The 13,603-nt window shown below is 59.9% G+C and overlaps 1 protein-coding gene across 3 annotated transcripts in view; it reads left to right on the top strand.

Moving 5' to 3' along the window:
* The first annotated feature begins 384 nt into the window (after positions 1–384).
* Positions 385–13,603, top strand: part of PLXNA1 (plexin A1) — a 49,918-nt gene continuing 36,699 nt past the window's right edge. For 2 of the 3 annotated variants that reach the window (XM_081149177.1, XM_081149179.1), the window contains exons 1-3: positions 504–558; positions 5,832–7,089; positions 9,167–9,349. In XM_081149177.1, the coding sequence (XP_081005303.1) occupies positions 5,854–7,089; positions 9,167–9,349 (1,419 nt within the window). In that variant the 5' untranslated portion in view covers positions 504–558; positions 5,832–5,853. Of the gene's footprint in view, positions 448–503; positions 559–5,831; positions 7,090–9,166; positions 9,350–13,603 lie in introns of those variants that run through there. The other variant, XM_081149178.1, reaches the window with a different exon arrangement.

The raw sequence follows: 13,603 nt of genomic DNA on the forward strand, positions 1-13,603 counted from the left end.
AAGAGGACCTGCGGCGCCGCTTCCCGCCTTCGGCCTCGGTTTACCCTCCCGTGAGTGGAAGTTGTGCTCCCAGCCCAGGCACACGGAATCCCGGCCCAGCCCCTGGAGACCCGGGTTCAGGACAGCCCAGACGCGGGGGCCACCCGGGGACACCCCGCCGCGGCCCCCGCGCGGAGCCATTTAAGGCTGGCGGCTGCATCGCCCTTAGAAGGCGCGCGGTGGGTCCGGGAGGGCGCGCGGCGCGGGGCAGAGCGCCCTCTGGAGGCCGCTTCCGGCCCCGCCCCCGTGCCTGCCCCGCCCCCGCCAGCCCCTCCCCGGCCGCGGGCCGCGCATGCGCGTGGCGCGCCGCTCCGCGGGCGGTGAGATCGAGGCTGGTCTGCAGCCGCGCGGCGCTCGGCGCCCCATTCATGCTGGGCAGCGGCGACGCGGCCACGCAACGGAGCCCGGGTGCGGCGGCGGCGGCCTCGGGCTGGGCGGCCCCGCGGCTGGGCAGGCGGCGGCGGCGCGGGCGGCGGGGCGCGGCGATGGCCGGCGGCGGGGCGTGCCCCGGGGCAGCCCGTGAGTAGGGGCGCAACTTTCCCCTTGGCGCGGAGCGGGGGCGGCTGGGGTCCCCGGCGAGGGCGCCCCGGGTGGGAGACGCCCTCGGGCCCTCTTCGGCGGCCTCCGCTGGGTAGCGGACGTGCGACCGGGCGGACAGGGGGTGTGCGTGGGGGACTGCGGCGCGCGTGTCCGCGTGTCCCTGCGGCTGCGGCCCGTCTCTCGCGTGTGTCCGGGCGCGGCCGCGGCGCCGGCGGTGAGCTGGTCGCGTCTCCGCTCGTCCGGAGTCGGACCCGGCCCAAGGCCCCGCGCGATTGGCCTCCCGCCGGCCGGTCCCGGCCTGCGGAGCTCCGCGGGCAGCGCTGTGTGCGGGGCGCCGAGGCTAGGGCCGGCGCTGCCCTCCCTTCATAGGCAGGAAAGAAAGTTTGCGGCGGCCCCGCGGGGAGGGCCGTTGTGGGTGCCCAGGCCGCGCCCGGGGCTGGACCGCGGGTCGGACCTCCGGCCGCCGGCAGGGCCGGGCCGGGCCGGGCAGGGCAGGGCAGGCCCCGGCAGGGCCGTGGAGCCGGAGGAGGGCGTGCGGGGCTGCGCCCCCGGTCGCCCCTCAGGGCCCCGGAGTAGAAGCTGGAACCTCTTCCTCTGGACCCACGCCCGCCCCTGCTCCCTCTGGCCTCGGGCCCCGGGAGATGGGTGCTATGTCCGCCCCAGGCCCGCAGGGCCGCGCACCCGGGCTGGAAGGGGCGGTCGCCCCGCTCGCCTGGGCCTCCTCGGACCTCCTCCGACTCCCCCTCGCAGGGCCTCTCCAGGGTCAGCCTGCTTCCCTTGGAGGCTTCCGATTGCTTCCTGAAAGGTCCGGGCCTGGTGTGCACCATAGCTGGGGGCAGCGTGGCTGATTGCGGGCTGCCTTTGGGAAGGGGGAGCGGGGCTCCAGGGAGTCCCTTTCCTGCTGTAAGATCCAAAGTGCAGTCCGGGAAAGGGGGGTGAGAGGGGTTCCAGTGACTGCTTAGAGCCTGAAGCTGCCATTCCTCTTCTGTGGGGTGCTGGGGCCACGCCCCTTGAAAGAAAGGGGTGTGTGTGTTGGGGGTGATGTGGACGATGCCTTTGCCCCCTGAACCTGAGCTCTGGCACCTTCTCCTATGCTGGCCCCGGTTCTCTGGGTCTTCGTAGGGAGTGGGGGCATGGGGGAGGGCTCAGCCTTTGCTCCTCTGGCCCCTATGGAGCACCCCCTAGTACCTTTGGCTCCCTGCTGGTTTGGGGGTATACAGGAGAGACCAGGTGTTGCACCAGGCAGCCAAGACTCTGCCCGGCCCTTGAAGGGCAGCACCCAGTCCTAATGCCAGAGGCAGACTGTTTTGCTTCAGGGGCAGGCTGCAAGCCTAGGAGGGTGGCACAGAGAGGCCCCGCAAGGGCATTTTAGGCTGGGGACAGCATGGACAGAGGTCTTGCAAGCCCGTGTGGTTGAGGTGTGTGTTTGGGAGTGGGTGACAAGTGAGATCCAATGGACAAAGTAGATAGCCCTTTTCTGGCCTCGTGTGGCCCGAGGTTGTTGCCTTTGTGTTTTGGTCCCCCAGGAAGCCCCCCCTCCACCCTCCCATCCCCCTGTCTAAAGCAGCTGGCCAGGAGGAGAGGGCACCACATCCAGGGAAGGCCAAGTGGTTGACATTTTTTCTGAGAAACAGGACTCCAGTGCCCCAGGTCTTGGTACCTTAGGACTGATCTGGTGGGAGAGCAGGTCTTCTTGGGACCATCTCCCGAGGCCTCTGTTGGGGGAGGTGAGGTGACAGGCAGCTCTTTGTCTGGTTGATAATGGTATACCACTGGGTAGTATTGTAGAATCTTCTCAGTACCCCCATGCTCCAAACTGTCTAAGCCCCAGAAGGATCCAAAGCCAGGGATTTGGGGCTTGGCCTCTCCCTCTGTGAAGAAGCTTCTGAGTGAGTGAGGGTCTTTGTTTCTCAGGGTGAGGAAGAGTGGTGGAGAGGCCACTGGGAGAAGGACAGGGGACATTGCTCTCTCCATACTCTGTTGCATAGCTGAGCCTATCCTGTCCAGGAGTGGAGCCTGCTGTTCCAGGCCTGCCTGCTTCTGTCCTGGCCTTTTTCTCCCTTGCTTACCCCCAGTTGGCACACCTAACACCAGTTCAGCTTCTTCCTCCCCAGTCTGGCTCTGACTGGGCCCCAACACAGCCTGCTTCCCATGCCAGGAAGCTGCAGTCATTCTCACTGCCCACTCCAGGAGGTTCCACTCTAGGCCTTTGCTCTTGCTTTCTGCCACCCAGGACGCCCCCTCCTCCACCAGCTCCCACTGTGCCTGGTCCTTCTAGAACAGGTGAATAAACTCCCTGGGGAGCTTCCCCAGACCACAGTGGCTGGTTCTGGTCCTTCCCAGCAGCAGAGCACAGCATGTGTGGTGCTCCGCTCCCCTAGCCCAGCATGGTCCTCCCCAGCACCCAAGGCAGCTTTGGAATGAATGCATTTTTCTCCTGGGCAGACCAGAGGTATGTGGGAGTCCCAGCAAGTCTGCTGGCCGTCCTGGTCTCTGTAGGAGCGTGGGAATCCTTCCCTGTCCTGCCTGGACTAGCTGGGTGACCTTGGGCCTATCTAAGCCGTGGGTGCCCTATCTCTAAGATTAGAGAAGTGACCCAGACATCTTTGCTGGCTCTTGTGAGATGGTGAGCATGAGGGATCCAGCCCTGAGTACCAGATCCCCCTTTTCCTGGCTGGCAGCCCCATCCCCTTGGCCCATCCCTTGTCCCTTCCCTTCCCTTCTGGGCAGTCTCTGTTGTGGGAGGAGACGGGGAGTGGGCCCAGGGTTTGGATGGTGGCTTCTTCAGCTGGGTCTCTCCTGTTTAATATAAAAAGTAGGGCCCGTAATTGCATTAAGATGTGTATAATTATCCCAGAGGAGGGGAGAGCCCAGCCCCTGGTAATTGCAGGTCTGCTTTGAACTGATAAACGGTGAGTGATTCATGTTTTCTTTGGAGTTCACATGCACTCAGCTTTCAGCCCAGGCCTTGCTGCCACTGTGAGGAGCCTTTTCTCTGGTCTGCCTTGCACTCCTGAGCTGGAGGCAGGGTTGTGGGGGGTTGGGGACTCCTCTCCTGGCTGCCAGCAGAGGTCCCTTGTGACTGTAGTTCTTGGGGCTATGTCTGGGCAGAGATCCTCAAGGGAAGGCAGCTGACAGCCTGCTGGGAGGGTCCTACAAGGCAGCACAACCCAGTTTTCTTGCTGGTGGGGTCCTGACTAATGCCTCTCGCTTCCTGAGCATCACCTTCCCTACGTGAGCAGTGGGTGTGGGCATTCACTGGGCAAAGGGTATGTGGAGAGTGAGGACAAGGTGAGGGAGCAGGTCCTGCTCTGTCCAGGACCCGTTCATTCATTCACAAGTACTGGCTCCTGGAGTCAGCTTTGAGGATACTGTGGCAAACCACAGAGCTAGGCCTTGTTCTTAGGAAACTGTCATACTAGTAGTGGGGAGAGTGTCTGGGAACAATAAGTAACAAAGCCATTAGCAAGCTTTGTGCCTCAAATTCAAACTGGGTGACTGGTTGTGAGAGAGCAGCTGCTACCTTCAGCTAGCAGGTCAGGGGAGGCAGCTGAGATTGGGTAGGGGTGTGGGGGCAGGGGAAGGAAGAGCACTCAGGGGAGGGGACAGCAAGTCCAAGGGCCCAGGGGAAGACAGACATGGAGGCCCAGAGACCATTTGGCCTTATCTGGCAGCCAGCTGCCCTGTGCCTAGCTCCCAACCTGGACTTGGCTGAGAGCCCTTTGAGCCTCAGCTTCCTCGTCTGTAAAATGGAGCTGCAGAGCTATATTAGGGGCATTGTCTGGGAGCAAAGGATATGTGCAGCTCCTGCCAGCACCTGCCTGCAGTTGGTGCTCAGCATCTCTGTGGTCAGTCTCTAACCAGGAGTTGGGTGAGAGGCCCAACACCAGGGCGGGGCCCCTGCTAACTTGGAGAGAGTACTCCTGCTGATGACACCTTGCAGGAGTGCCCTGATCTTCCCCCTTTTACTCATGAGAAAGAAGCTATTGTTATCCCCATTTTACAAATGGAAAAGCTGCTTGGCTACAGGGACAGAGTCTGGATTTAACCCCGTACCTGAGTGCCACCTTCTGGGCTGGGGGAAGATGAGACTTTTCCAGAGGAAGGGACCATGGTAGGATTTAGGGGGGCTAGTGACCTTATGTGTAGTTCAGAAAAGTGCCCAGGCTACTGTGTGGAGACTGGGCTGTAGGTGGACATGAGTGGATGGGGACAAGTGCTGTGGTCATCCAGGTGGGAGAGGGTGTGCAGATTAGAGAAGATTTAGGGGGTGGTGTGACCTGGGGGTTGAGGGTAAGGTCATGAGCATGCCTGGGGCCTGGTATTAGAATGGATGGTGTTGGTAGTGTGATGAGGTAGGAGAGGAGTGTCAGGTGGAGGTGAGCCTAGGGGCTGGTCAGATTGGGGGCTGGTTGGGTGTAGAGGGGCTGGAGGTTGGGGAGTGAGGGCTACAGCTGAGGGGTGGGGTTCAGGGATTTCTCTTTCCTTAGAGCTGGGTTGAGGGTTTTGAAGGGGAACTCAGAGGCAGTTGACAAGGGAACCTGAGAGGGGTCAGGTGGGGGGGACCCATTGGCTGGGGATGGTAGGTGGGAGGTACACACAGCTTGGCTTCTGGATCAGTCCTCAGAGTACAGTGGCTTAAAGTCCAGCAAGGGGCTGGCCCCAGGGCCAGGGTGACCCAGACTGCCCTCTACCCGCACAGAATTGCTGCCCATATGTCCTTGTCTGCTGTGGGGGTAGTGCCTGCAAGTAGGATTGTCCAGGGCATGCAAGGGAGCATGTGTCCCCAGATCCTTGAGCAGAGGCTGTCATTCACCCTGAGAGCTTGGAGCTTGGGGGGGCTTGCCCCTAGTACATAGAGAGGCTCTGAGGTAGGAGGGAATGGCTCCCAGTCTAGACCCCCAAGCCCTTCTCACTTGCCTCCTTGTTCCTGGGCCCATTACTTTCTTCCACCCAGCTGGTGATGGCAGGCCTAGGCATTCATAGTGTGTGTCTGGTGGCTAGACAGGTGTCCTGTGCTACGTGCTGGGGTCACAGGCTTGGTCTTGATGACTCCTGGTGTACCCCTTGCTGTTTGCAGGGCTTTAGCCAGGGAGGTGTTCTCTCTTCACCTCTGGTTTTTCCAGGGTTAGATCGTGCCCATGAGGGTGGAGCACACCAAAGACCTCAGCAGATGGTGTGTGGGCATGTCTGCTCTCTCAGGGGTAAGGCCTTGCCCACCCTCACACCTTCTTTTGCTGTTCTCCCCACAGGGCTGAGGCTCCTGGCTCCGTGATGTCCATCCCTGTAGGACCTGCACGCCGAGGCCTGAGGCCCAGGCCTGCCATGCCACTTCTACATGTGAGCCCGCGGGCACTCCTGATGCTGTTGCTGCTGCTGGGGGTTGTTCGGGCACTGGTGGGTGCCTCTAAAGCAGGTGGAGGTCCTCAGCCTGTCTTCCGCACCTTCTCAGCCAGCGACTGGGGCCTCACCCACCTGGTGGTCCACGAGCAAACAGGCGAGGTGTACGTGGGCGCGGTGAACCGCATCTACAAGCTGTCGGGGAACCTGACACTGCTGCGGGCTCACGTGACAGGCCCTGTTGAGGACAACGAGAAGTGCTACCCACCACCCAGCGTGCAGTCGTGCCCACATGGCTTGGGCAGCACTGACAATGTCAACAAGCTGCTGCTTTTGGACTATGCTGCTAACCGCCTGCTAGCCTGTGGCAGTGCCTCCCAGGGTATCTGCCAATTTCTGCGGCTGGATGACCTCTTTAAGCTGGGCGAACCGCACCACCGCAAGGAGCACTACCTGTCGAGTGTGCGTGAGGCTGGCAGCATGGCAGGTGTGCTCATTGCCGGGCCGCCTGGCCAGGCCCAGGCCAAGCTCTTTGTGGGCACACCCATTGATGGCAAGTCCGAGTACTTCCCCACACTGTCCAGCCGCCGGCTCATGGCCAATGAGGAGGATGCAGACATGTTCAGCTTCGTATACCAGGATGAGTTTGTGTCGTCGCAGCTCAAGATCCCTTCGGACACGCTGTCCAAGTTCCCGGCCTTTGACATCTACTACGTGTACAGCTTCCGCAGTGAGCAGTTTGTGTACTACCTCACTCTGCAGCTAGACACACAGCTGACTTCACCCGATGCCGCCGGAGAGCACTTCTTCACCTCCAAGATTGTGCGACTGTGTGTGGATGACCCCAAATTCTACTCATATGTTGAGTTCCCCATCGGCTGCGAACAGGCGGGGGTGGAGTACCGCCTGGTGCAGGACGCGTACCTGAGCCGGCCTGGCAGCACCCTGGCCCGCCAGCTGGGCCTGGCTGACAACGAAGATGTGCTGTTCACCGTATTTGCTCAGGGCCAGAAGAACCGTGTGAAGCCACCCAAGGAATCGGTGCTTTGCCTGTTCACGCTCAGGGCCATCAAGGAGAAGATCAAGGAGCGTATCCAGTCCTGCTACCGTGGTGACGGCAAGCTCTCGCTGCCCTGGCTGCTCAACAAGGAGCTGCGTTGCATCAACTCGGTGAGTGGGTGCCTCACCTCCTTGGTGTGGCTGCTCCTGCCCTGCCAGCCTCACAAACTGGGCAGCCTTGGCTCCATGTGACCCGTTCTCTGAAACAATAATAGTGTTGACCACATGCCTGTGTGTCACTTGCCCTATGCCAGGTGCTGACGCTTGCCCATTGTCTCCCAGAAGGTAGGGCCTGTCCCCTTGGTGCCAGCCTCAGAGCCTGTTTGCAGGTCTATGCTGTCCTCTTTAGGAGATGGGGGTGGAGGGAATAGGACATGTCCTTCAGTACACAAGTCCTTGGGGATGTTGGATGGAGCACTGCCCATGTGCCTGTCACTGTTCTGGGTGCTTGCTGGGCCCATGTAGTCTCCATTTTACAGATGAGGCCTCTGAGGCTCAGAGAGATGAGGTGACTTGCCAAAGGTTACACAGTCAGCCAGTAAGAGGCAGAGCTGGGGCCAGACCAGTGTCAGGTGTGCACCAGACACCGTCTCCCTCCCAAAGTCCCCTGTCAAGAGCTCTACTCACCCTTGTTCTTGGCGCCTGGCCATGTGTCTGCCCTCTGGGCCTTTCTGCCCTCACCTAGCAGTGGGATCTGATGATACCAACACTGACATTGGGGCTGCCTGAGCCCTGTGGGTACTGCGAGCTCAGTAGCTGGTAGCCACAGCTCCTGTCCCTAGGCTCTGATTGGGCCGGCCTGAGGCCAGCTGCTTTTTGGGGGACAACTTGTGTGGCCAGGTGGTAGCAACCACTGTTTTCCAGAGGAAGACACCAGGCTTAGAGTTGAACTTGTTCAGGGTCGCAAGGGAAAGATCCGGGAATTCACTCAGGTTGGGGACTTCCAGAGCCAGGCCTCAGTCCCACTACCCTTGCTGCCTGGGACTTGCTGGGTGGCCCAGCAAAAGCCCAACCCCACTCTGGCCTCAGTTTTCCCATGTCTCTCCCGGGAGTGACACTGGTTTGTCTCTAGGGCAAGTGGGACGGTGAGGGTCCCCTTATGTCCAGTGCAGTGGGGGCCTTGTGACAGGGCCACCCTTCGCATCAAGGCCCTGGGTGCATAGGCAGATGCATCATTCATCCTCCTCGTGGCCTTTCAAGGGCGGTGTTTTATCTCCATTGTACAGATGGAGTAAGGCTCTGAAGGGCAGTGCCTGCTGCAGTCACACTGTGTGATCTGCATTTCTTGTGCTCATGGCTAGGTCTGTCCCTTTCCTGGGCATTGTTCCCACTTCTTCCTCACATCCCTTCCATTCCCTCTTCCTTATGGCCCAGATGGCCATGTCCCCATCCTGGGGCTGCTCCAGGACCCCGGCCCAGCCCTAACATTGCCTCTTCGCCGTTGCATCCCCTTCTGGCTCCCAACCCTGGTGGCCCTACCTCATTGGTGACCTTTCCCCTGCAAACCTCAGACTCTGAGCCTGGTACCAGAGAGAACAGCTGTCCCCTTTGTCCACCTAGAACCTGCTTCTTTCACCCTGCCCTCTCTCCCTCTTGCGGTGGAACAGCTCCCACATTTCTTGTCCCCTGGCCTTCTCTGTAACTTCACACTCAGTCACCTCCTCAGCTGGGCCCCTCCCTTTGCCTTTTAGGTGTGACCCTTGTCTTCTGTTTTAAATAAACCCTTTAAGACAGGATGCAGTCCACAGCCCCCAAGGGCTGTCCCCTGCTTCTGTGTGGCTATCACTGGTGCAATGGGCCTGGCTCCCTGGTTGGCTGCTTTCTGGTCTTCCCCAGGCTGCCTCCTCCTCCACTCTTCTCGATCCAGGATCAGGCCCTATGGCCTGTGTGTAGTGTGCATGTGAGAAATGGATTCAGCTCTGGGTCCATCTGGGCCTCAGGCAGCCTCGAGGAGCCTTGATTTCTCCATCTGTCAAATTGTTTCAGGAGTCCCTGACCCCTCAGGTATATGTGGCTGTGCTCTGGGCCACATCCCTCTTGGGTGGCCCTGCGCTTGCCTGTGAGGACCCTCGGTGAGCTCCTTTCAGCTGGTAGAGCTGACCCGTTCTGGCTGTGAGGCCCCACCCTCAGGGAGAAGGTGTTTGGGGCAGGCTGGGCAGCCTAGGGTCTCACCTCTCCCCTCCCACAGCCCCTACAGATCGACGATGATTTCTGCGGGCAGGACTTCAACCAGCCTCTGGGGGGCACGGTTACCATTGAGGGCACGCCCCTGTTTGTGGACAAGGAGGATGGCCTGACTGCCGTGGCTGCCTATGACTACCGAGGCCATACCGTGGTGTTCACTGGCACTCGAAGTGGCCGCATCCGAAAGGTCAGGCCTGGGGGTGTGGGTGGGGTTGGGGGTGGAGTAATGGGGTAGATGGAGCTGGGGGTAGGACACAGCATTGGTCTGTGACCTTGAGGCCAGATCCAGTGTATGAGGAGGTGGGGGTGCCTCCCCTGATGATCATGGGGGCTCGGGTAAAGGGTAAGGGTGGGCCAGGGTGCCTCAGTGGGCCCCTGCCTACCTTCCCCTGCTGCTCCTGTAGGTCAGTGTTGCATTTGACACTGTTAAACCTCTGGCTGGGTGGGTCAGGTTTTGTGAGAAACCCTGACCAGGGACCTGGAGATGCTGTCCCTGCTCTCTGAGGACACATAGTGACTTGGGAAGTCTGTGTGTGGGGGTGGTAGGGGCAGGCAGGTATGCCTGGGCCCCCTCCCCTCCTAGGAATCCAGTGTCTGCTGAGGTAGCCCTCTGCTATGTGGGAAGCCCCCCGCCCTTTGAGGAGGCAGCAAGGCCAAGGGCAGGGTAAGGGTAGTGCTCCTCACCCCCACCCACCATTGCCTCATGTGAGTGAAGTGTGATGACTTACTGCACAGTGATAGGCCCCAGCTTCAGGACGTCCCCTGGGCCTCTCAAGATGAGAACTGGCCCAGCCGGGCGTGGCTCAGTCCGGCCTGGCATGGCTCAGTGGTTGAGCGTTGACCTAGGATCCAGGCGATCAGGGTTCGATTCCTGGTCAGAGCACATGCCCGGGTTGTGGGCTCGATCTCCAGTCAGAGGCATGCAGGAGGCAGCCGATCAATGACTCTCTCATCATTGATGTTTCTGTCTCTCTCTTTCCCTCTCCTTTCCTCTCTCTGAAATTAATAAAGATATATTTAAAAAAAAAAAAAGATGAGAACTGGGGGTGCTGTGGGGCAGGTCCTGTCTGGTGTTTGCAAGTTTCCTTCTTTCCAGCAAGTGTTGGGCTGAGTGGAGCTGTTATGGAACTGGGCTGGGAGGGCTTCCTGGAAGGGCAGGTGGAGTGAGCCACCTTGTGGGTCAGGCTGACTTGGTGGGTGGGTACCAGACCAGAGTAGGATTGGCCTGCTGTGGAGACAGTTCCCAGGGTGAATGTAGGGTGGGATTACCTACGGGCCGCAGAGGGTCAGTGCAGGAGCGGAGCCTGGTAGATGAAATAACAGTTGTCCTGAGGCCTAGTGCTGACACAGCTCCTTGTTGTGTGCCTGTGGGTGGGGGCTGGGGTTGTCTGTACTCTCAGCCCCCATGTAGGGTATGCAGGAGAGATCTCCCCATGTCTACATGGTGGGAATCATGTTCCTTCCACCACTCACAGATTCTGATCTCTGAGAAGGGACACCCCTCCCCAGCTTTGGGCTGGGGTGGCCCTGGGGGCCCCACTGCTGACTGAAGATCACCCTGGGGTGCTGTGGGTGACTGTGAGGCTGAATGCCTGCCTAATTCCAGTTAGTGGGGATAGGGGGAGGCCAGTGCAGACCCTGCCACCTTCTGTGCAAGCCTCTTTGTCCTCAGAACCAATCCTCTGGTGTGACCCACCCCCATACCCCCTAGCCCTGGTGATGAGGGTACTGCCTGTGGCCTGAGTATGGGGCCCTTTCCCTTCCCAGGGATGAGGCCCCCACTCAGAATTCACTCCTTCCTGTCCCAGGGAGGACACACGGGGCTGGGGGAGAAGGGGAGAGGACCAGCAGAGCCTCCATGGAGTGTGCTGTGCAGGTTGTGCCTGGTAGGGGCCAGAGAACCTCCTCTTGAGGTGGGTACGTGGGAAGTGGTGGGGGAGCCTCTTGGAGACATTCCACAGGGTGTCCCAGAGCCTGTTACCCAGCAGGAGATCAGGCTCCCTGGGGCTGGGAATGCCTCTCCCAGTCTTTTGATGGCTGATGGCTGGCAGGCAGCTGGCTGAGGTGCTGTCTGTGCCCACAGACCACCCTGCAAGTCTGGGAGAACAGGTTAGTCCAACCCTACTCCCTGCCCCACCCCCCACCCCCCTCCAGCCCCAGAGCCTCTCCTGGGTGAGGTCTGGGTGGGAGTTTTTGAGCCCAGTTAGTCCTGCTCTCCTGCCTGCCTGACTTCTCCCACAGAGGAGAAACAAACTCGGCATGTAGACTGTGGAGTTGGACTTGGACCCATTAATAAGAGGTTTAATTGGGCATGGGGAAGCCACAGCCAGAAGTCCCCTTCTTCCCCGCCTTCCCCAATACCTGTTTTACAGAGCCCCATCCTGGGTACCAGCTCCTTCCACCCCTGGAATCATTAGCTGGGCACCACGCACTGCACATGAGTGGACAATGCACTTTCTGGGTGGTGAGGTCAGCTGTGCCCAGATGCTGCTGGCTCAGCAGTGGCAGTCTGGGAGTTTGGGGATTCTATTGCATTGTTTTGAGGCTCTTCCATAGAAGTGTACCCCTGCCTCATCCCTAGACCTGCCACCTATACCCCTTTCATCCGGATGTACCTGCCTGAGTAGAGGGCATCTCAGTAGGCTGCTGCATTGTTGTTCACACCCCAATTTCATACAAATGGCTGAGCATGGCGTGGTCTCTGCTTTCCTCCTTACCAGCCGTGTGATCTGGAACTGGCCAGTCCAGCTTCTCTGAGCCATGGTTTCCCCGAGTGCAGCTGAGGAAGGAGAGAGGATGTGCAGGCAGGCGCAGAGCCTGATGCTCTCCTGCTCCCACTGAGGACATGTAATGGGTGCTTGTGTGGTGGCATCTCACAGAGTCCTCACAGTAACCTTGTTATTTGTTTGACAGATGGGGAAACTGAGGCACATGGGTGAAAGTGGCAGGCATCCAGGGTTACTGGCTCCAGGGTCCTTGCTTACGACTGCAGCCTCTCTCCCTTTTGTATGGGTGGGTCCCTGGAGGACAGGAAATGGGAGCCCCTACTTCAGTGACCCTCTCCCTCCCTGAGTAAGCCTAAGGCGGCCCCTCTCCCAGGAGACCCCACAGCCTGCTCCTGACCTGAGCTGCCAGCCTGCAGAGCTCTTTTTTTTCACAGCCCAGGATATCAGCCTGGGACCAGGTGGGGCTCTAGCTCCTATGGCCCAGCCTTCCTCTGTCTGCCTCCTCTTCCTAGAAACTGTGTGCCCTTGAGGCTCAAATTCCACCCCAGGGCACGTCTAGAGGTGGGAACTTAGAGCAGGGTAGGGCTAGGGGGAAAGGGCATCCCCTTTGTCTGCTCCTCAGCCCAGGTTCCAGTCCCATTCTGCCTACCACAGCTCTGTGACCTCCCCTAGGTCCCCATACTAGGCATCCAGCCTTGACCCACTGCAAAGGATGCCTGCTCCCTGGCACATGTCTCCTGGACTAAGGCCCAGTCTGCAGCAGCAGAAATTACTCTACTGCCCCATCCCAACCATGGGGGTGGCTGTAGTCCAAGGGCTAGGGCCCGGGCAGGGAAGGCCATGAGGTGCCCTCTGCTTAGCCCAGCTCAGGGCTATGCTGTTTTCCTACTTGGCTGTCTAGCTACCTCTCCTCTAGGCCTTAGGAAGGGCTGGGCCCTTCCTGCTCAGGAGATGGGTCCAGGCCTGCCTCCAGTGTGTGAGTGCAGCGGGCAGGCATTGCCTTCCTGCCTCCTGTCCTCTGTTCTTGTCCCATGCTGGGGTATGGGCCCCGGGCCCTGGGGAGCCCCACCCACTGCTGAGCCAGGGGCAGTACCTGCTGTGCTGGATGGGCTGCTGTCGCTAAGTGCGTAGCTTCACATCTGGAGCTTCCTGTTGTCACCTTGCCCTTGGGCATCACTGCTTTGCCTGTGGTTGCTGCTCTGGGTCTAGACTGCCAGGGACAGGAACACTTCTTACTGGGCCTGGGCTGCTGAGGACAGGGACACCTCTTACCCTCCAAAGACCTTTACCTTTCTAGAAGCTTCCCTCTTAATGTGTCTTTCCACTCCCCTGGCACCACCTTTCCCCCGACAGGATTCTGAAATTCAGAGATCCTGAAAGTCCAGTGGTGCATCCACGACCTGTGTGGAGTGATTGGCAGCAAGTTCGTACTGCGGGGGGGTGGCGCGCAGTGTGGGCTCTTCTCAGGATCTCTGTGCACACTGGGGAGTCTTGTGAGGCTGGGGCCAGGGGTGGGCAGGGTTGCTGGCCCCAACAGAGATTCTGGTCAGGACTGGGCCCTAGGCCCCCAAGCCCCTCAGCTTGCTGTGCCACCTTCCCCTGACCTGCTGCCTATGGCCCTGTGGGCCTGCATCTTATGGGCAGACGGGGTGTTGATTTCTAACAACTTGCCCCCCAGAGGCTACAGAAGCTCTGAGGAGCAGCCTGCACTGTCG

Source organism: Miniopterus schreibersii (assembly GCF_964146895.1).
Source record: "Miniopterus schreibersii genome assembly, chromosome: 10".
Taxonomy (NCBI): domain Eukaryota; kingdom Metazoa; phylum Chordata; class Mammalia; order Chiroptera; family Miniopteridae; genus Miniopterus; species Miniopterus schreibersii.